This window comes from Fusarium proliferatum (assembly GCF_900067095.1).
Source record: "Fusarium proliferatum ET1 genome assembly, contig: FPRO_scaffold006, whole genome shotgun sequence".
In the NCBI taxonomy this organism is placed as follows: Eukaryota; Fungi; Ascomycota; class Sordariomycetes; order Hypocreales; family Nectriaceae; genus Fusarium; species Fusarium proliferatum.
The window spans coordinates 2,208,276-2,228,892 of NW_022194795.1; the positions used below are offsets into that span (position 1 = coordinate 2,208,276).

Consider the following 20,617-nt stretch of genomic DNA (forward strand, 5'->3'; position numbering starts at 1 on the left):
GCAGTCCAGATTTAATATTAATGTTAATGATAATGATGAAAGCCCTTCTCTCGCCTACACAGAAGTGAAAGATGTATGACAAGTCACTTGACGTATAGAAACAAACAGCCGGCCTGTAGACGAAGCTTTGAACAATTCATGTCTACTCTATGACGCTCATGTGTTTGATGTCTATGGATTTTCCGCTGAGGCATTGCTACTGTGCTCAGGCCCCGTCATCGAAACTATGGCCATGAAACCTCCGCTTATTCTGTCTCCGACTCAGCATCAACCGAGAGCAAGAATACATGATTGTCTTCCTTGCTTTTTCTCTTGTCCTCTTCCTTTGCTTTTGCGTCTTCTTTGTCCTTGTGTTTGTCCTCCCCGTCTTTCTTTTCGTCCTTTTTAGTTGTATCCACGACGCCATCTTCTAGTCTACCGAGGGTCTTGATCGCGTTGCCCTCGCCATCCAAGTCCACAACCACGTCAATCTTGTCTAGGCTTCCATCTTCGGTGTATTTCCACATCTGCTTGATCTCTCCACGCACCAGTCCTGTCAGCCAGAGAGATCCCAGAACGCCAGGAACAAGATACAACAATGCAGGCTGGCCACGCTTGAAAATCAAGAGCATAGCCAAGGTGACCAGCATGCCAAGGAGATACCCAATGACGGAGGCATGAAAGTAGGTCTTGCGAAAGTGCGCAGCCGCCAAGTCAGGGGGCAGCTGCTGCGACCCAAAGATAAAGAATGCTCCACGCGTCCAGAGGCTATCTCCCCATTTTCCTTTTACGTTAACGTACTTGGCCTTGACCTCCTTATGTTTGGTCTCGCTCCGCGTGATGAGAGCGCCTGATGTCGGGTCCTTCTCAATGAGTTTCAGGTCAGTGCTCTCATACTTGATCTTTTGATCATAATGGAGCCAGAGGTCAAAACGAAGGGCTAGGGCCATCACCATGCCTGGAATGACAATATCACCCAGTCCAAGGATACTCTTACGCTCTGCAGCCTCGAAAGTGAGCTTGATTGGGACGTCCAACTTGGTTGCTACTGTAACCATATAGGGGCTGAAAATGCTTAGCTTTGGAGTCAATATCAAGATCAATCCTATAACTCACGTGTAAAATACCATTATGATATCGTAAAAGAACAGACCAACCAGGATCAGAGTACTAGTCAAGAAGTCTGTGGGCGAGATGAGTTGAAGGGAGCCATAACACATGGCGTAACCAAGCATATTACTCAACAAGGGGGAGGTAGTTGATGAATAAATGAGCGCTGTGGCCAGTGCCATGACCAAGGACACTACATGAGCAAACTTGATTCGGCCTTCCTCTTTACCCATTCCATGGATGAAGAGTTTGATGGCCCAGTGCCGCTTCAGGAGGCCTCGGAGCTCCCAGCCAGACTTGCGGATCTTCTCCGAGAGCGCCAAACAGGCGAATGGCCCAGGAAAGGGGTTTTTCGTTTTGGGGATCGCTGCGTTAGGGTTTCCCGCATCATCGCAGACTTGTACCGATCTTGTCTTCTGATCTGCTTCCCGTAGTCGCCCATCACTGCCGCGCCAGTATCGTGGAAACGCCAGGCTGGTCACTACCTCAATGCCATGAGAATAGATAGATACCAGACTAGCAACCGACATGGTAGACATGTACCAGCGCAGAATTTTGTTCAGGATATCAGGGTCCTTAAGCCACTGAATCAGGTAGTACAGGCCGATAAGGACAGCACCAGCCATAAGCGGGAAAACAATGGCGTCGGAGGGCTCCAGTCCCTGGGCAAAACTCTCCTCGTCGTCATCTTTGGAGCCGGGCTTCTTTTTCTTCGAAGGTTGTGCAGATGGGGGTCGCCGGAGAGCAGCGTGGGCGCCCAGGTAGATGATACCAATAGCGCTGAGGACGAGCCTGACTTCAAGCATAACAAAACTCAGATCCTTTATATGGGCAAAAGATGAGAGCCAACTTTGCCCATTGGCGAGGGTAGAGTTTAGAGCATCCAATGAGCCCTCCAGAGCGGCTGGACCTGTAGCGTTTTCTGCCATGGTTTGACTGGAAGACGTTGCGAATGTTGGTGGTGAAGAGAAAGCAACGTGTTCTAAGCCTTGACAAGTTGTGTAAAGTGATAGTTAAGGGCCAGTCATGACATTTCGTGACAATCTTCAGCACGCTGATTCTGCTTTTTTTTTCTTTTTCGGCAGAAAAATTGTAGTATCGTCTAAACAAAAGAATGATAGTTTTCCTGCATGAAAGGTCAAAAAGGGACAGAAAGAGAACAAAGTCCTGACATGGAGTATCTTTGTAGATGACGTCTGAAAAGTGAAATAGCTCACTGAGCTGAAAGGGAACAGAAGGTTATGGGGCTGAAATATAGTGTAGTGACCTGCGTTTTGCTACAGAGTCGTTTGACCAATCATGCAGCTCGCAGTGCTAGAAACTCAAGGTGCATGCCAAGCCCACCATCATGTTGAATCTACCTAGAGATAGAGATGCCGACCTTATTTTGGTAGGAAAAGCACAATGAACGTAGACAGTATGAAAAGGAAAAGCAAGCTGCCTTAGCAGTGGTGATACTACCTATGATACATCCCATGTGAAATGTTTATCTTGATCTTATAGCCCAACAACCAGTGACCTCGCTCCTCCATGTTGCTAGACTAAAGCTGGTTGTGTCTACGGGTTTGGCAGATCATAAATTTCCCCTCCATCATAAACAACTTACAACCAACAGCATCGCAATCATGACAACGAACATATCACTCGAGACCACAATGGTACGTCGCAAACTCTCGTCTTTGACTACAGCTACTGACAAGCTACAGGGCTCGCTCACCGTTGAGCTCTACACCAACCACGCCCCCAAGACCTGCAATAACTTCACCACCCTTGTCCGTCGCGGCTACTACGACAACACCATCTTCCACCGCATCATCCCCAATTTCATGATCCAGGGCGGCGACCCAACGGGAACGGGTCGCGGAGGAAGCTCTATCTACGGCGACAAGTTCGAAGACGAGATCGATCCGGGTCTCAAGCACACAGGCGCTGGCATCTTGAGCATGGCCAACGCAGGCCCCAACACAAACGGATCGCAGTTTTTTATCACGCTTGCGCCTACACCTTGGCTCGATGGCAAACACACCATCTTTGGGAGGGTCAAATCCGGCATGAGTACTGTGAAGAGAATGGGCATGGTCAAGACTGGGTCTGAGGACAGGCCAAACGAGGACATCAAGATTGTCAAGGCTCGCATTGTAGAGGAGGAGGAGGAGGTCTAGATAGAAGGCATTCGCGGGGCGGATTATACATCTCTAGCATTGGCGTTCAGGATTGAAAGTTACAAGTCGTGGTCACGGTCACGGCCAAAGTCACAGGTCGCGTTCAATATCATATATCTGCAAATATCCATTGTTGTTGTACTCATTACGCCAAAAACGCCCCGGTCCCTTTTCCATGGATGCTGTAAATATCCGGTCCCGGTAACCTTAGCCAACCAGCTCGCCATTCCAATGCAATGATGTATTGATGATAATACAAGTAGAGTAAATGTTCTTGAGAAGCAAGCGATAAGCAAATGATGTCCTTTGTCGCGTGACGTACTGCCTGCTTCTATCGTGTCCAACCATAACATTCATACTGATGCCTGTAGGCCAGGCTGATGTCAAGAGGACAGCCTGACACGCCATCAGATCGATGATATATCGCTCATGATGCTGTTCCCGAGCGAGATCTACTGGGGAGGGGATGAGAGAGTGTCTGAAGATTCTGATTCTCCAGTTGCCTCGCGGATGAGGCTAGACTTGGGCTTGGGTGACCCCAGCGGAGGTTTGTTCATCTTAAGCTTCTTAACAGGACTGATACCCTTAGACACAACCTTCTTGGGTGCCACCTCAACGGATTCACTGTTGCTGTAGTCGGCCTTTTGCTCCTGGCTTAAGGACGACAGGCCCTTGGGTTTGTCCTTTTTGAGGCTCGGCTTCGTCTTGAGAATCACCTTCTTGGTGACCGAGGAAGTAGGCTTGAGCTTCTTTTTCTTGTGACTGTTCTCAGAATCTTCCTCTTCATCGCTGGCATCGCGCTTCTTCGGGCTGGCGGCGCGGGAGCCTGGCGCAGGAGTCGCCTTTTGTGATGAAGGTGGCGTTGTGTCATTCTGAGATCCGCCATTACTCAACTTCTGCGCTGCAGCTCGACTGGCATTGCGGCCACTGTTCCCAATGCACGAGCCCATATGGTTATTCAGTCGAGTGACGAGAATGCAACGCTTGCATTTGCTGCAAGTAGCGGAGGGGAAAGAAAGAACATTGGGTGGTCGCTGTTCGGTATTGGGAGAATCGGTATTATTCTTTTCCATGTCCTTCTTCTTCTTGCCTCGACCGGGACCTTGAGGAACCCAGCTCTGACCATAGATGTCGCACCCAGGCTTATCAATATAAGGATGTTTCTTGCAGTAGATGACACCGGGGTCTGGTTTTTGAGCGCCTTTTCCATCCGTCGGGTATAGGAGTCGGGGCAGATGGCATCGGGGGCACAGAATCTCAGCGGTCGTCTTGAGAGGATTGCCCTTCAACAATACTTTTCCATCCTCGTATATAGCGGCGTCGGTCTCAATCCGTACGTCCGGTTTTGAGTCTGGCGTTGAGCTGTCGGACGCGTCGGATGCCAGCTTCTCGATGCGAATGGCAGCGGTGGTAGCTCTCGCAGTCTTCTCTTCGCGGTGCGTCTTCATCAATAGATCGCTCAGAACGTTGTAAAGCACATCGTCTAGTACAGCATGTGCCTGAGGGAGGTTCGCATTAGCGATTAATTAGAAAAGACATTGCCGATGGAAGGCGAGCAACAATTTCGATGCAATGCTGCCGCGATAGGGGGCGCAGAGATGAGCAATCACCACAGAGGGCATGATGGCGCTCGCGGACGGCGACTGGTTTCGCATCGCAGGGAGGTGGACATGTAAAGAGATAGAGACCGAATACTTACCAACTTATCCATCGGAGCAGCATCATCTGGAGCGCTTATGACGCCCGCCCTGCCCGTGCCAGCATTCATGATGTCGCCGGATATCCTGAGTCCGAGCCAGGGCCGACAAGTTTGTAAGGAACAATACTGTAGAGCGGAGGGTGTGTAACTGAAATCGTGTGATGATGCCGAGGAGCGAAACGGCAGCTACCGGGCGGAGGGGGGGTGTGCACGGAATTGCAGCTGGGGTACAGTAGTGTTACTGAGGTGAATAGGGAGTAGGGGCGCTGGTTATTGCGATAAGAGTAAAAAAGTTTGGGGGAGAAAATATCGAAAGTTGAAGGTGAGAGAATTAATCGTGCAAGAGGAGGAATAATTAAATGTGTCGGAGTAAGAATGACGAGTAATTGTCACTCTGATCCAGATGAAACAATGAGTAAACCAAATGAGTTAACAATAGGGAGTGGTGAGATGAATAAGGTAACAATTGATGAGCTTCTATTCTCCAATCTTGGTTTGTAGGAGGTTCCCAGCGCAGTGCGCTACAAGTTCAGCGTTTGCGTTCGGTAGCTGGGGAGAAATTTGAGATAGATCGATACCTACTGACGAACGGCCCAAGCAACGAAATAGATGGCACGCTTATTGAAGCGAGCAATTCAAAGGGAAAAGAACAAAAGAACCACAAATGCAGCGACAAAATTTTTGATGCCAGCGATGAACCAAAGATGACGAGACGGTTGGTTCTGATGGTTCAAAGTTCAAGGGGAAGATTTTGAACAAAAAAATAAAAGTCAACGTTAGCAGAAGCCACCCGAGACTGAGCCTGAGCCTCAGTGAGAGTCAGTGTGCCCCAGCGCCCAGTGCTCACCTCCATCGGTATCAGCCACTGAAATTAGAGACGTAGAGTTTGGGAGAAGAACGGGCATGGAGTCAGTCATCTCCACTCATAACGAATCTGACAAGATTAGGGGTTGCTATTTATCTTACCACAGCCCGATAATATTATCATTCAGGGACCGAGTCTAGCATACTTACCTACAGACGGGATGTGAAAGGTATCTAAGGTGGCGCCTTAGGGAGCAAGAAAATATCAGACCTTGATACAAGGTGTCAAAATAAGCTCAGCAAAAGGTATACCAAGCTTATCCTAAACTGATACTAAGTTATCTAAGTCTTTTTGCCATTAAAGATCAAAGTCCTGAGTTTTCTTTCCTCCCCTAGGGCAGTTATCGAGATCGATTGATCAAGATCCAGCCTCGCTTGTATGAAGTTTAATTGATGACTATGGCAGATGCAAGGGGCGATTGATCACCTTCGACTTGGATGTCACTCATGCAGCTCATAGTGTACGACTTTTATACCAAAGATTGCCCAAAGAACGAAGGAAACCCGACATAAAAGAGTATATTCCGAGGGAGCAGTCAACAGAATATGTTCCATTACCGTATAGTGGTTATAGTCATCCCTAGAGTTGCTCATGTGCTATCTGTTACCATCCATGGGTCTACGAAGGATGTAATACTGCACGACACTAACCAAACCACTTACTCATCCTGCATCTCACAAACGACAACCGTCAATCGACTTTCAGGGGCGGGTACCCTTAGGAATATCGGCTGCTGCTAAATTTATCTAATTCCCATCAAGGGGTTCCCTTTAACGAATGGCGATCGACTTCAATCTAGATCTCTCACGTGGGATTGGCCATCCCTTCCATCATCTTGATTCTTGAATGCCATTCATTGGGCGATCCGCGCTAGTGGCTATCCAAGAGCCTCATCCCCTTTCTGGTCTTCCATGCTTTCTCGACCCTTTGGAATACATACCTCCACGAAAGCATAATCCTCATTGCTCCGGATTGACACTTAGACTCAAAGAGTGCATAGTTTAGGGTTTCGACTGGGTGTTTGTCTCACTTTTCCCAACCTTTTGTTTTCTTTTCCCTTGTTTACAGTTGGTTGATATCTGCAGAATTCTGTCTCATATAAACAACCTCCGTCCTCTCAACAAAATACAACCTCTACCCGCCTCCATCATCCTCCAACTGCACATTTACTCACCTCCACGTTAATATGTCACTTCCGTCCACAAAACCCGCCCAAACCTCTATCCGATCCTTCTTCTCCGCAAAAACACCCAAATATGCTCCTCCGCCTTCTCAGGGGGCTTCCATAGAACTCCCACGGCCTTCCCCGCCTCCTGCTGCTACTGCCCCTCCACCAACCTCGAAGGCGCCAGACTCCACGATAGCCTCGTTCCAAATCCCGCCTCTGCCGACATCTCTTCCTCAAGAAGCTGCGATCCGGTTGGTCTCGAACGACGATATCAATGCTCTACGTCGCATCAACGCCCTTCTTCTTCCCGTCAGCTACCCCGACAACTTCTACCAACGTGCAGTTGATCCGACGTCTGGTCGCTTTTCCCGAGTCATTACCTGGGCTCACGATGGTTCTGAAGCCAAGGTCGTTGGCGGTGTCGTTTGCCGTGTTGAACCAATCCTCGATTCCAACAGCCAGGGTGTCATGCCCCAGAATCTATACATTCAGTCGCTATGTCTGCTCTCACCTTATCGATCGCTGGGTCTCGTGAACGCTGCAGTGGACAATATCATCGCAGGTGCTGTATCGGACCCCAACTTGAATGTGACAACTGTCACGGCCCACGTTTGGACTGAGAATGAGGAGGGTCTGAAATGGTATGAAGGTCGTGGCTTCAAGCGCGAGAACCAACCTATTGAGGGCTACTATCTCAAGCTGCGTCCCAATTCAGCCTGGCTAGTCAGCCGTCCAACTGGTGCTTCTGTCCGGAACTTGCTACCTTCTTCCTCTTCTGCGCCTCAACAGAGTGTGCCTGCGAGTGCAACTGCTGAGATTGCCAACCTGGACACAGCGTCCGGTCCTCCCAGAAATAGCACCTCAAGACCTCCCATGCCACAGTCTGGGAAATCCTATCAAAATCAACGACCTGAGACGGAGTGGAATGATCTCCCTGACGATATGGCAAACAGCCGTCTCGCACCGCCGCCCCGGGTAGGAAGTACTGGTTCTGGTGCAAGCTCTAGAAGCAGCTCTGCGGCGCGAAAGAAAAGGGATAGGTCTTATCCCGCGGCTGCGTTTGGGAATTAAGGCATAGACGTGGAAGACGTGATTGATGTAAGGTGCTGCTAAAGAAGAATAGATTGTTTCACGATGGTATACGATTTCAACGGTTCGGATGAGCTAGACGCACTTCAGAAAAAGACACAATATTAGACTTACCATAATAATAAACCAATAATTACTCCAGTTGTTCCTCGGGAAACTGAAAATCAGATTATTCGTCTTAAAACTAGTTGCCTATACTTATACAACTTTTGAATGTGGGTAAAAACAGCCGAAGCGATGAAAATGTCGAAGAAAACGCCAAGGGCCCAAAAATGAACATGATCACATCCCTATATACATAAATCTTGACACGAGTTGTCAACTCAGAAAACATAACACCAATATATGCAGTTGCTCATCGACGTTTGTTATACCATATAGCTGCTAGCGCAAGGAGACCGACAGCACCGCCAATGAGGAGTGCCTGGTTAGAGACTGGTGCTGAATCGACTATAAAATTGTTAGCAAATGTCGCTTAGGCAGAGGCCGAAGTTTGAATGGCTTGGGATGAAGGGTAGAACGTACGGATCGCATCAGAGGACTTGCGAGCGCGGTTGGACTCAGATCTCAAGTCAGTCAAATAATCTTCGGGCTTCTCCCTGCCAGCAGCCACCAAGGCAATCAGGGCGGCGCCGACACCGCTACCGTCCTTAGCGATACCGATGCGGATCTTCTCAGCACCCTGTGGTCCAATGCCGTCGATGGCACGGAGGGCCTCGTAGATCATATCGCGGAAGAAAGGGTAGTGCTCGACGAGACTGCCATCGACACCGATATCAATAACCTCTTCATCGAGATCATTGAGCTTGCCAGAGTTGAGGGCGATGGCACCAATGGCGACAGCTGACAATCGAGCAGCGCGACGACCAACAGCATTGGAAACGGACTTGAAAGCCTGAGCGTCCTCGAGTGAGGGAGTATAAACACTGAGGAGGTTCTCGAGCTCCTGGCGAAGGGTAGACAGCTCAGGGGTATTGTCAGCTGCCGCAACGGACATGATGGAGCTGTCGAGTCCCCAAGGCTTAAGGAAGCCAGACGATGGCGCGATGTTTGTGGTTGTGCCCCAGTCGTTCGTGCTCGAGTTGAGATCCTTGAACAAAGACGAGCTCTCATTGTTGATCATATCGGCCATGGCAAGTCGGACAATCTCGCCCAAGAACATACCAGACACCCGCTTCTCGAACATTTGAAGGCCAGGGTTTACACTTTCGGCGTCAAGAGCCTTATCCCAAGGTGTTGATGGTAAAACATTGAGCTGGTTGTCAAAAGAACCCCACTCTGTGTTGACAACCATCTCTCCTGTTGATTGATCGTACTCCCCAGAAATAGGCTTCTTGATGTTGCTCAGCTTTTCCATGTAGGCACCGTTGGTGCCGGTACCAAAGATGGCACCGAGCACAGATCGGCTCTTGCTGGTTGAAGTGTAGGATCGAGCCATGAGAGTGCCGACAGTGTCGTTTACGAGCGCCGCAACCTTGACGGGGAGGTGGAGCTTGTCGATCTCGGTCTGAAGCAGAGCGCAGACGTCCTTGCCTATGGCATCAGGAATGTCAAAGCCCTTGGTCCATCGAATTAGCAGACCCTTGTTAATAGCTAGCTGCTTGACAGGGAAGCTAAAGGTGAACCCCAGGCGGAAAATATGTTCATCGCGATAACCCGAGGGAGTACTGGCAGTGTTGCGACGGCGCAGGTGGGAGTTGAAGTGGTCGGCGTGGTGCTCCTTGAGGAAGATCTCGATCTGCTTGGCGAGGAAAGAAAAGAGCTGTGCGGAGGTCTTTGCGACCATAAGCTCCTTCGGAATGGCAACCTTGTTGTAAGTGAGGTTAAAGGTGGTGTCACCGTTGAGCATGATGGAGCAAACTCGGAAGTTTGTGCCTCCCAGATCAACGGCCAAATACAGACCCTGGTGAGGGAGGATCAGTCTAGGCAGCTTCACAAGCCAAATGTGGATAAAAAATTACCTTTTCTGTGCCATTGGGAACGCCGGTGACGTAGGTAGGAATTTGCTGTAGGCTGGTACCCTCTTTATGAAGGCCCTCATCTAGGGAATTGTGAGTTTGGGTTATGTTGAGGGTTTAAAGCCAAAATGGGAGAAAATGCGCATCATGACAACGAGCTACAGTAGCACCGCGGCGCAGATTCTACATGGAGCGAGGGGTGAGCATACCCATTTGCCTCAAGAACTCCTTCACATGATTGTTAAGTTCCTCATCGGAGAAGTCGAACTCTTGGACGATACGGTTGGACTCGTCAGCGAGAGCCATGGTGATAGCTGGTGAGGTAGGCGGCGTGGTCGTGAAGAGGGGGGGGATATAGCAGACAGCTTCGGACGCTGAAGGGACTGGTGGTGGGGATGAGAGAGAGAATTGAGGGAATAAAAGGTGAAGAGTTCGTGGAGAAAACAATTGGAGGAGAGAGGAGGAGGAAAGCAAAATTGAGGCGCTGGCGGACGACAACGAGGTCAAAAGGTTTCTTGGGAATTTGAGCTCTGGCTGCTGCTGGAGCTTGGCGTCACCGTTACTGAGGACAAGCTGGGAGAGCTGCTGACGGAACCTGTGTCAGTGGCTGATCAACTACCAATGACGACTGGAAATGGGGGTGTTTTCTGGGGCCTGGGGATCATGGAGTGATGACAAGGGCCAAAGTTTCTGAGACTGGGCATTGCCATTGAGCGTCGCAGAATGGGCCCGAATTGCAGTGGATTTTTTAATACCACGAGCCTCACTCCAGCTGCTTCCTTCTCCTGATTGAGGCGCCGTCCCCATGGTTCTGAAGCACCCAACCCAATCGAAGTGTCGCCGGGCGGCCGTGAAGAGGCCGTTCAAGTGGAGAGATGGTGGAGGTGTGGTCGGTGGTGCTCGGGGTGCGGGGGAGAAAGCCCATAGAGGCTCCGCTAATACGCCGAACTTGGCCGTGTCTTGCTTCCAACGTCTTGTTTTTTAGGGTGCTTGGTCTCTAATAAACCATAATAATTATTTCTCGAGGCTCACGTCCCGCGTGCATATCCACTGGGATGCCGTCATAAGCCAACTTGGCCCCAGTAAAAATAAAATAAAAGAGTTGCCAGTCATCCCCAGCCGGGAAGATGATGCTATCGTCAAGTCCCTCAGCTGGATGTACCCTCACCAGTAAGGTTTCGGTCAGGTCATGCTATGCCATGCATCATCTTCATGAGCCGAGCTCAACCCAGTCCCAGTCTTGCGGTACGGGAGGGTGATTTCAGGGCTGGAGAGCCAAAGATGGGGCAACGGGGAGACAAATGGACGTGTGGGTGAAAGGCGGGATGACGGGGTAGGAATGGTACTGTAAAATGATATGATGGCCCCAGAAAATACCAAGCACAGGGAAAAAAGAATACCGTGTAGAAATGCCAACTTACCACTAGAATCAGCATAAGAGCTACACATGAGACAAGGAACCGAGGCCAAAAAGGGCGCTTCTTCGTCTTAATCTCATGTCCATGTACATACACCTGCATCTGCTGTGCCTCCATTGTCTAATTGACCACCACTGCTAAGCCAGGGCCCTGGCTGTGTCTTGGTGCACTCTCGTGGTGAATTTCAAGAGATTTTCTGGCCTGCTTTGGTCGCGTGCTTGGCTAGGATTTTCTTCTCAATGAGTTTCGCAGAACCAATGACCTCCCGATCGTAAGAGTGTCGGCAATGAGGTGACAAACAGTCAGAGAGTTCTTAGCAAAGTCTAGATCTCCGTTGTTGTGGTCGTTGCTAAATTGAGGTTTTTGAAACGGCCCGTCTCCTCCGTACCGGGTGCACCAGAGCGGAAGAAGAAACCGTCAACTTTCACATCAATGAACCGCCTCGACTTATCATGCGAGATTCAGAGGGGGAACTTCGGCGCTTGGTCTGGTGAGTCTCCTGTTGGGTGATGCAGAGGTCGGGTTGGTGTAATGTAAGTGGTGGGCTGGACCCGGCACAGCGTTTCGTGGCTTGAGCCTCAAGGACAATGATACACTGGCATTCACAATGTCAGGAACGATACACAACATGCCCCGTCTCTTCCGTGCCGTGGTTTATCCTCGAAATACCGCAATCGTTCGAGAACAAGATGGTGATCTGTGTCGTGTGGTGTGGGTATAACGAGACGTTTTGAACAAAATGGCAGGGTGGTAAATAGCTTCACGTTTTATGCCTCAGACGCGGGTTGGGAATGTAGGTAGGTAGGCAAGCTTCTGTGGCAGGATTTGAAGAGTCGTGCTCAGTCTTTTCTGTCTTCCTTGTTTTCGTAAAAACTTTGAGACTTATAAGGGACAAAGCCGGTCAAATGTAAAATATGGTAAACTTCGAAGAAGACGCCCCATTCCACGACACCGCTCTTCATCCATGAGCTACCTACCTACCTATAGTACCTACCTTAACCAAGAAAGAGTTGAGCTACTTTCCCACCCCTGGGCAGTAATAATCCCTCCTATTAACCTTTCTTAACTCGCTAGTCTTCCTTCGTTTTCAAGAATTTCGGAGAAGCCATCGCTCTTTTGGCAGCACCGTGCATAACACTAGGTCCGAGGCCTGAATTACGCTTCAATGTGAGTCTGCTGTTCTTTGACAACGAATTCTCACGTCTCCCTGCTTCAATCTCTAGGTGGGGGCAACCGCTGAATATTACTGCAATTGAATGTTGAAGTCAAAATTTATAATTTTAAATGATTTTGTCAAATTCTCTAGACGTCTTCGTGATAATGGACGTAGTAGAGCCACCATTGTCTCGCAGTCTTATGGCTATCCTCGCCGGGCCGCATTCCCTACTGCTTGACCCATCTGTGTTTGGGGAAACCTGGCACAATGATCACGTCTACAACCAATCAGAAATCCACTCGCTAACGTTATTATATTCGAGGTTTGTTTGGGCTTCAATTATCTACCACTGAATCTCTGTTATACTTCATGATAAACAGACCGGAAAATCCTCAAGTACCTAGATTTATATGCCCACATAAAAGTCATCTCTTGAATCACCTAACATCTACACTAGGGATGCAAGACAGCTTAGGATCTCGATCCTGAGTGATAAAAAGATTTCAGTTGTTTAGTCCAACTTGAAGGGATTCTTTTCTGAGTTTATTTAATATTCTCTTTTAAAGTCTGAAGCTTTCCTGCCCCTCAACTGCTCCCTCCACTGGATTTGAATCAGAGCCAACAGGGTAAGCCACGCAGTGTATGTCCGGGGATGTCTCGGAAAACGTCAGCAAAGCCCCGACTACACATAACTTGTCTTGCTGAGCAATTTTAACACATCTCACAAGGGAAAGGAAATGCAGTAAAGTTCCAAAATGGTATTGAGCCAACTTCTTTAATACAAATAACTGTAACATAGACGTTTAACATGACTGCCTAAGAGAGCTGCCATGAACCCTGCCTGCCCAACTGCCTTGTTTTTGTCCTTCCATGGCTTGCCTGCCTGCCCTCCCTCTGTAAATATCGACCTAGACGCCAGATAAACACGCATAAAGGGGCATTAGACAATTGCACAAAGGTATTAAGATAGAGAGAGCGGCAGGCTCTTGATTTCCTCCCGCCGAGCCTCCATGGTATAGAATGGTGGCCAGCACATCTCCCAAGAGTGGTGAATTTTGCTTCTTGAATTCGTCCAAGATTAGAGCGTAAATGAGAAATCTCGCTGGTGTGTCCTCCAGCGAGCTTCGAATAAGGTGATGCTTCGTTAGATCGCTCCTTACATGATAATGGCAGGAATGTCGACGTTAGCCTTGATAGATTTATGGGGGAGGACGCTGCCACCGTTGACGTAAATCTCGTCACCAATTGTGACATCGTCGCCGAGAACTGTCACGTTCTCGAGACGAGCCCATCGGCCAACGGTACTGTTCCAGCCGACGATGGTGGACTTGACCCAGGCGTGGTCCTTGACCTTGGAGCCACGGAGCAACACACATCGTTGCAGGCGGACACCGTCACCAATAACGACATCAGGTCCGATTGTGACATTGGGTCCGATCCTGCAGTTCTTGCCAATCTTGGCAGAGGGGTGGATCATGACATTTCCACCGTGGACGTAGGGCTCAGTGGGAGGAGTGAGCTCCTTGCTGCCCTTCTTTGTGAGGGAAGAGAGGTACAGGCATGTACCGCTGAGGAAGTCCTTGGGCTGTCCAACGTCCATCCAGAAGCCCTCAAGGTCGAAAGAGTGAAGCTGGTTGTCCTTGACCATAGCGGGGAAGGTCTCCTTCTCGATAGAAGTCGGGCGGAGCTCGATACGGTCGAGGATGGAAGTGTTGAAGATGTACATGCCGGCGTTGATACGGTTGCCAACGAACTCGACGGGCTTCTCGACAAATCGGTCGATCAAGGAACGGTGACCGGGCTGGTGGACAACAACACCATACTTGGAGGGTTCCTCAACCTTGGTGACAACAATGGTACCCTCATTACCGTGGTTCTTGTGGAAGGCCAGGAGGTCCTGGAAGGGGTAATCGCAGATGACATCGGAATTGAGGACGAAGAAGGGAGAGTCGTCCTTAGCGAGAATGCTCTCAGCAAGCTTCAGGGGTCCAGCGGTATCGAGGGGCTCAGTCTCAACGGAGAATTCGATGTTGATGTTGTACTTCTCTTCGTACTGCAGAAAAGGTCAGTTATATGGCTTTTAAGGAGAATATAAAGGCTCCAGGTTCTTACCTCAGCCAAGAACTTCTCCATGATCTCAGGTCTGTAGTTGACAGCAAGGACGATATCAGTGACACCCGCTGCGACCAGCGCCTCAATCTGGTGCACAATCATGGGCTTGTTGGCGAACTCGACAAGAGGCTTGGGGAGAGTGAGGGTCTGTAATGCGCCACAGCATGTCAGTCACACACAAAACAAATATTGGAGGGGCGCACAGGAGTTTCGCGCGCCTGAGGGGTAACGTACGAGAGGGCGAAGACGAGTGCCAAAGCCGCCGACAAGAATAAGTCCTAACCATTTTTAGCTGCTGAAGAGGTTGAGAGTGGCCAGATAGAGCGTACCTTTCATGATTGCGGTATTGAGAGGCTGTTACGTGGTGGAATGCGTTGGAGCAACGTAAGTCAACAGTGACAGAGAAAGTAAAGAACAGAGAGCGACAGCAGCGAGGTCCTGAAAAGAAGGAAGCAACCTCGACAGGATTAGATTAAGGAAGAATAAAATGTTTCAAGGGTATCGGGTATCTCGAGAGATTGAGTATCTGGATCAGAGTCAAAGTGAAGGTCAGAGAGAAAGGGGAAGATCAGGAGGAGAAGAGAAGAAGAAGAAGCTCAACTTTGAACTCAGGAGAGACCACGAGCAGAGGGAAGTGGGGATGTTCTAAAAAGGCCAACGTGGGTTAAATGCAGCCAGAGAGACGACCTAGGCAGGCTGAGAGTGGGGAACTGGACCCAGATTACAGGGGACGACACGGGCTGCCAGTGCCATAGCCCAGGGTCTAACTCAGGTTAGGCACGTTAGTTTTCAGCGGCTTCGAGATTTGACTTCCAGCTACGATCAAGATCTCTGTAGAAACGCAACTCAGTCACTTGTTTCACGATGCTCGAGTTATCTAATCTGCCAGTAGCGAGAGGAAGTCTGATGCTTGTATCTCATTCACGTCATTCATCATTGACCTTATCAGAGTATGTTTCTGTAGTAACTTCCACAATGGCTATGACCGCCTTTGTTCCCGATCCCTTCATCTCCAGGCCAGAACATCGCAAGGAATGCATCTGGACTCTCAACTCATTCACATCCAATAGTCAATTAGTCTACGCCTCTCAGACTATTGCCATCTCCCACCCGGGCCACACAGACAAACGATCCGCGACACGAGGTCCTCTAATAGAAAGGGGGCTGCGTGCTCTTCTCACTCCAATCAAACAAGTCTTGCGGGTCATTGTGGCTCTACACCTTGTCCGTTCCCTGGCGAAATTACATTAAACCCCCTGTTCAGCGGATGGTTATTCTAGAATTGATTAATATCTAACATGGTTTTTATTGAATCTGAGAACCTGTTGCTTCCCTCTGTCAGAGAAGGTCTGGAGACCAACAACACCAAATTCATCAGTAATTAGACCCCCTAATTCCCTGCACTGCATCACTTTATGCCAGACTGTGATTCTCAATCATGACAGCTCAAGGCTCAATTGATGGCCCCGACTCCTATTCCACAGTCTTTACCTTCTCATTTTTATCAGGTTGTTAGCTGATCGAGGCCCGAGCCAGTGGCACCATCTACTCTTCCTCAAGGCATTGATTTAGTTAAAGGAGAACAGGAGGTGGCCACATAACCACTCATAAGCTGACGTTCATTTCTACAACCCCTGGCAAGGACCCTGCAGCTCATTTACGAGAGTTCCTCGTGTTAATGGCGATTTCTACATTGGCTTTTTTCAACTGTGAATCTGGGATGACCTTCCAAGTATAGCACGCACATAACCCCGTGACTTTATTCAGAGTCTTTGTCACGTCGTGAATAGAAACAACTGCTCGTAACACAAAGAAAGACGTTCCACCTCACCCCATATGACTTCATCGTCGAAGGCGTTTCCATCTCTCAGCCTCTCCCGTGTCTCCATCTGACACGTCTGCTTAGTTTAGCGTGAACCCCTCCCTTTGCTCTTCTCTATTCTGATTGAGCTGTCAATAACCACCTCGTGACCCTCATGTGTAATAAACTTACAAACTCTGTCAACCTCCCCCTCATCCTTGAACCTATGCATGTGTATGGGATCCAGTTCAGCCAAATCACGATCGACATGTATCAAATGTTTGATGCACTACGGAGTATGTAACTCTCGTTCGATTATTCACCCCATAGTCTGTCCGTCTCACGGCTGCGCCATACTCATAGCTTGTTCGACGTCACAATAGAGGTTGAAATATGTAACAACTTAGCGCTGCACTGACGATCCTCGCTGAAAGTTATCAGAGCCAGCAATAGAGTTTGAGGATTGGTGGTGTTGCGTTCCCACCTCGTTAACAGCTGACAGTTGCTCGCGTTACCAAGATCCCGACAAATTCGTTTGTTGGTCTGACTTGTCGTTTCCTTATTGATTGCCGCTTTCAACCTAACTCGGCTTCTTGGTAGCATACGCAAACATTGTGGCTTTCTGAAGCCTGGATATTGCTAGAATTGAGTTTGAGCTGACTTCATCCGCCAACCTCAAACAACTGTTGGTGCACAGGATCAAGCCATCTGAGTTACACCGGGAATACCCCAGCTTATTATGTATGTGTAACACAGCAGTCCGTGGCTACATCTGGCTGATCATCGCTCGGTTGGTGGTCCTCGCCCTGACTCCAATGCCTTTGAGCCTCTGGACCACTTATTCAAGCAGGTCTCAGAATGCATCCTGCAAGTCATTGGCCCCTTGGCTCTGAGCTATATGATCTCCTCATTTCCCAATGGCCTTTCCTCAGAGCATTTGCCACTCTTTCTCTTATCAAGCGTCAAGGATCACATCGATTGAAAAGATGGCAGAGGTGATACAAGTATCATATGAGCAGTTAGAAATGCATCAAGATCAGGAAACACAAGGCGAGACACAAGAATCTACCGGCAATTGAGATTTTAGTGATAGTAATAAAAAAAGGTCGTAATCATTATCGTCGTTAATAGCGCATTGCCATCAAATTGCTCCATATTCCATGGTAGTTCTCATAATTCATCCCAGTCTCATAGTCCTCCACATTTTCTCATATCGTATCGTGATGGTGAAATTCAACGCTGGCTCCAACCATGCTTGTGCTTTTCCATCCGTCAAAGCAGAATACATATCTTCTTATCAGAGTCCGCCATCTGGACTGAGTAAAGTACCACTCCTCGCTAATCGTCAATTGTTCAATGAACCCCCGAAACAATCTGCTTTTTTTTTCTTTGTCATAGTTCGTCAAATTGTCGTCCAACGGGCCAAACCCAGCTTTGTGCGGTAACTGAGTAATAATGCCACTAACCAATTCAACTTTTAACCAAATGCAAATGTTTTTGAACTCTCCATCGCCCGTTCTTCGTTGTGTCACTGTTCTCGAGCATATGATATCAACCTGAGTGGTGGGTTGGTGGCTCCTTGCTTGCGTGGTGTTTTTTTCAGACCAATCGCTATATCAAAAAACCCATGCAATGTGTGACGGCATCCAACAGACCACCGGAAAGGGCCAAGGGAAGAAAATCAGAGTAAACCGAATGTGTCACAACATCTTTCCTCGCGGAGAAAAAGGACACCGAACGGTGAACTGCAAAAGAAAATGCCGCCCGTAGAAATGTAAGATAGCATCTAAATCGTGTCGTGTCGTCATGATTCGTTGGCAGCAGGTAGGATATATCAAGATATATATCGCTGCTCCCCAGTGAAAAGTGAAGAACAATGGGGTAAAACAGTAAAATGAAAATGAAAATGATGTTGAAATGTGGTGTTAGTAGCGGAAAAGGGGGTAGCTGATAACTCTTCGTGAGAGAGATTGCCAAGGAGGGAGGTTGGTTTGGGTATATCCTTGGGATTGCTGTGAAGCATTTCAACCGCTTTTAAGTCGTCTTGTGTGTGATTCCTTCCCCTCGTGTCTTTCAACATTATCCCATACGGGCTGGCCATAACGCTGATCCAAACTCATCAGAGTATTGCCAAGCTGGACTCAATCGCCCGCCAATGGTTGACTCCTGGTGCTTTCTAGTCGAATGAGGCAGTCGAGCTACTGCTGGAATGGTGACCAGATCGCCTACTGTGGCGGTCACTGTCTCGAGAAGACGTGTGACGGCTCTTGCGGCGACGAGACGGTTCCTGTGCGGGAAGTCCTTGAACGATACCATTGCGGGCCAGCATACCCCCATTGACAGAAAAGTTACGGCAGACCATGAAGGCACGCATAGCTGCGTTCTCTTGGGCTAGAACATCAGATTCGTATGCGAGGTCCGTTTGGTATTCGCGTCCATTGACAAGAACAAGGCAAGTGTAGCCGCTATGGTCCCGGTAGCACTCGTACATGGGGTCTGTCCATCCTCGGCGTCGGCAAAGGCCTGTTTCGCACATTGTTAGCAAACGGGTTCATGTCTCTGTAACGCCCAATACACATCCAAACGAACTGGTATTCATAGCATCCGTCTAAGGATTGAACAATGGGGATCAAGAAGCCAAACCTGGCATTTAGTTCAAGGTTTTCCATGTGCTCTCAGTCGTGTCGGACATCAAATTATTGCTCAACCTGTGTCACACAACACAACAAGGGTAGAACAATAGTTGTCTGTCACCACATGCGGGGAACATTTACCCTGCACGCCAAATTTTTTTTGCCTCCTTAAACCGATTGTGTCCCTGACAAGTTGCTGGTACCGTACACATGATTGCCATTGGCAAAAAAGGGATAGACTTCACAGCCGTTGACTTACTCTCAAGATATTGCATGTAGAAACCGCCCATTGTGGTGTTGCTGTTGTTGGCGCTCACTAAATGTGACGAGTGGTGAAGTTGACGATGTGTGAGGTTGCAGTTGCAGTTATGACTGATAGTTCAAAAAGGCGGGAATTCAAGCGTATAAGAGCTTATTGTGAGGCGGCAAAGACGGTGGAGAGAATGCAGAGCATGAGAGGGGATGTTTTTATGACCAAAGAATATCAATGGAGGAAACGCGAACAAAATAAACGCTTGTCTAGATCAAAATAGACGACTGATGCCGAAGACAGGGTTTAGCTCCGAGGACGAACTCCAGGATCGAGCGTTACAGCGGGTAGAGAGGATGTGGAGGTCGTAAGGGATGTCAGGAACCGAATTGCAACAACTGAAACAGGCCTTGCAAGTCTTGAGCGGCTGTTGAGGGTGGAGGAAGGTCCTGTCAAGATTACTCGATTCGTTGTGCCCAGAGTCAAAAGAAGCTCAAACGGCTGGCGTGAAAGATGAATTAAGAGGGATGGAGAGATTGGAGGAGCTGGAGGGTTTTTGAAACAGGAAAAGACGAATTTGAAAGGAAGAGCAATGTGGGAAAATACACAAGGATAACCTTAGCTGTGTTGAAATATCCGTCTTGAGTAATACTAGGTACTGAGTGTATGTACATCCATCCGCTGCAGTCGAGTTGAGGCCGATGGAACGGCGAGACGTGTGTGCCTTTATTCCAGACAGCTTTTTAGCGTGGGACTGGGGGTGTCTGGAGACAAAGGACGACGCGCGAATGGAGATAGATGCAAGCAACGATGCGGCTCTCGAAAGAGTGTGACCCATCTTGCTGTGCTGGCCTACCTGGCTGCCAGTTGATCAAAACCGCTGGCGACTAGGCCACTCCACCGCAACACATGGAGGATGCAGCAAGCAGGCGATCTCTCTGATAAGTCTCAAAGTTAACGCCTTCGGCCACTGGCGTACCTCGAAAGAACTTAGTAGGTTCCTATTTTCCGTCTCAGTCCTTGCTCTGCAGCTAGCTGAACCCTTTCTCGCGGGTCAATTTTTATTTTCCTGTGTTGTCTCCATGGTGTCATTATTCTTTGGCGGCCTTATTTGGCCCTCGCTCAAACTTTATATTGTTGTGATCGCTTGCCCATTTCTCTTTGTGATAGTTGTCTACAGGACAAATGTAAGCATGGTCAGGGCTTTGTATCCGGCC

At 48.8% G+C, this 20,617-nt stretch overlaps 7 protein-coding genes across 7 annotated transcripts; 2 read left to right on the top strand and 5 right to left on the bottom strand.

The window, feature by feature from the left end:
• Positions 1 to 245: 245 nt before the first annotated feature.
• FPRO_09765 (uncharacterized protein) lies at positions 246 to 2,018 on the bottom strand (the record flags this gene model as incomplete). Its single annotated transcript, XM_031233191.1, has 2 exons — positions 246 to 1,044; positions 1,096 to 2,018. 2 exons carry the CDS (start codon positions 2,016 to 2,018, stop codon positions 246 to 248), a joined length of 1,722 nt encoding a protein of 573 aa, XP_031083053.1.
• Positions 2,019 to 2,714: 696 nt separating this feature from the next.
• Positions 2,715 to 3,251, top strand: FPRO_09766 (putative cyclophilin E; the record flags this gene model as incomplete). Its single annotated transcript, XM_031233192.1, has 2 exons — positions 2,715 to 2,747; positions 2,796 to 3,251. 2 exons carry the CDS (start codon positions 2,715 to 2,717, stop codon positions 3,249 to 3,251), a joined length of 489 nt encoding a protein of 162 aa, XP_031083054.1.
• Positions 3,252 to 3,703: 452 nt separating this feature from the next.
• On the bottom strand, positions 3,704 to 5,019 carry FPRO_09767 (uncharacterized protein; the record flags this gene model as incomplete). Its single annotated transcript, XM_031233193.1, has 2 exons — positions 3,704 to 4,750; positions 4,951 to 5,019. The coding sequence occupies 2 exons, from the start codon at positions 5,017 to 5,019 to the stop codon at positions 3,704 to 3,706; spliced, it is 1,116 nt and encodes a 371-aa protein (XP_031083055.1).
• A 1,982-nt stretch (positions 5,020 to 7,001) lies between these two features.
• On the top strand, positions 7,002 to 8,054 carry FPRO_09768 (uncharacterized protein; the record flags this gene model as incomplete). The annotated part of the gene is made up of 1 exon (XM_031233195.1): positions 7,002 to 8,054. The coding sequence occupies one exon, from the start codon at positions 7,002 to 7,004 to the stop codon at positions 8,052 to 8,054; it is 1,053 nt and encodes a 350-aa protein (XP_031083056.1).
• A 373-nt stretch (positions 8,055 to 8,427) lies between these two features.
• On the bottom strand, positions 8,428 to 10,336 carry FPRO_09769 (putative glucokinase; the record flags this gene model as incomplete). Its single annotated transcript, XM_031233196.1, has 4 exons — positions 8,428 to 8,522; positions 8,598 to 9,975; positions 10,034 to 10,113; positions 10,240 to 10,336. 4 exons carry the CDS (start codon positions 10,334 to 10,336, stop codon positions 8,428 to 8,430), a joined length of 1,650 nt encoding a protein of 549 aa, XP_031083057.1.
• Positions 10,337 to 13,760: 3,424 nt separating this feature from the next.
• Positions 13,761 to 15,052, bottom strand: FPRO_09770 (putative PSA1-mannose-1-phosphate guanyltransferase; the record flags this gene model as incomplete). The annotated part of the gene is made up of 4 exons (XM_031233197.1): positions 13,761 to 14,657; positions 14,717 to 14,863; positions 14,951 to 14,994; positions 15,046 to 15,052. The coding sequence occupies 4 exons, from the start codon at positions 15,050 to 15,052 to the stop codon at positions 13,761 to 13,763; spliced, it is 1,095 nt and encodes a 364-aa protein (XP_031083058.1).
• A 3,641-nt stretch (positions 15,053 to 18,693) lies between these two features.
• Positions 18,694 to 19,440, bottom strand: FPRO_09771 (uncharacterized protein; the record flags this gene model as incomplete). The annotated part of the gene is made up of 2 exons (XM_031233198.1): positions 18,694 to 19,040; positions 19,410 to 19,440. 2 exons carry the CDS (start codon positions 19,438 to 19,440, stop codon positions 18,694 to 18,696), a joined length of 378 nt encoding a protein of 125 aa, XP_031083059.1.
• Between the last annotated feature and the right edge of the window lie 1,177 nt (positions 19,441 to 20,617).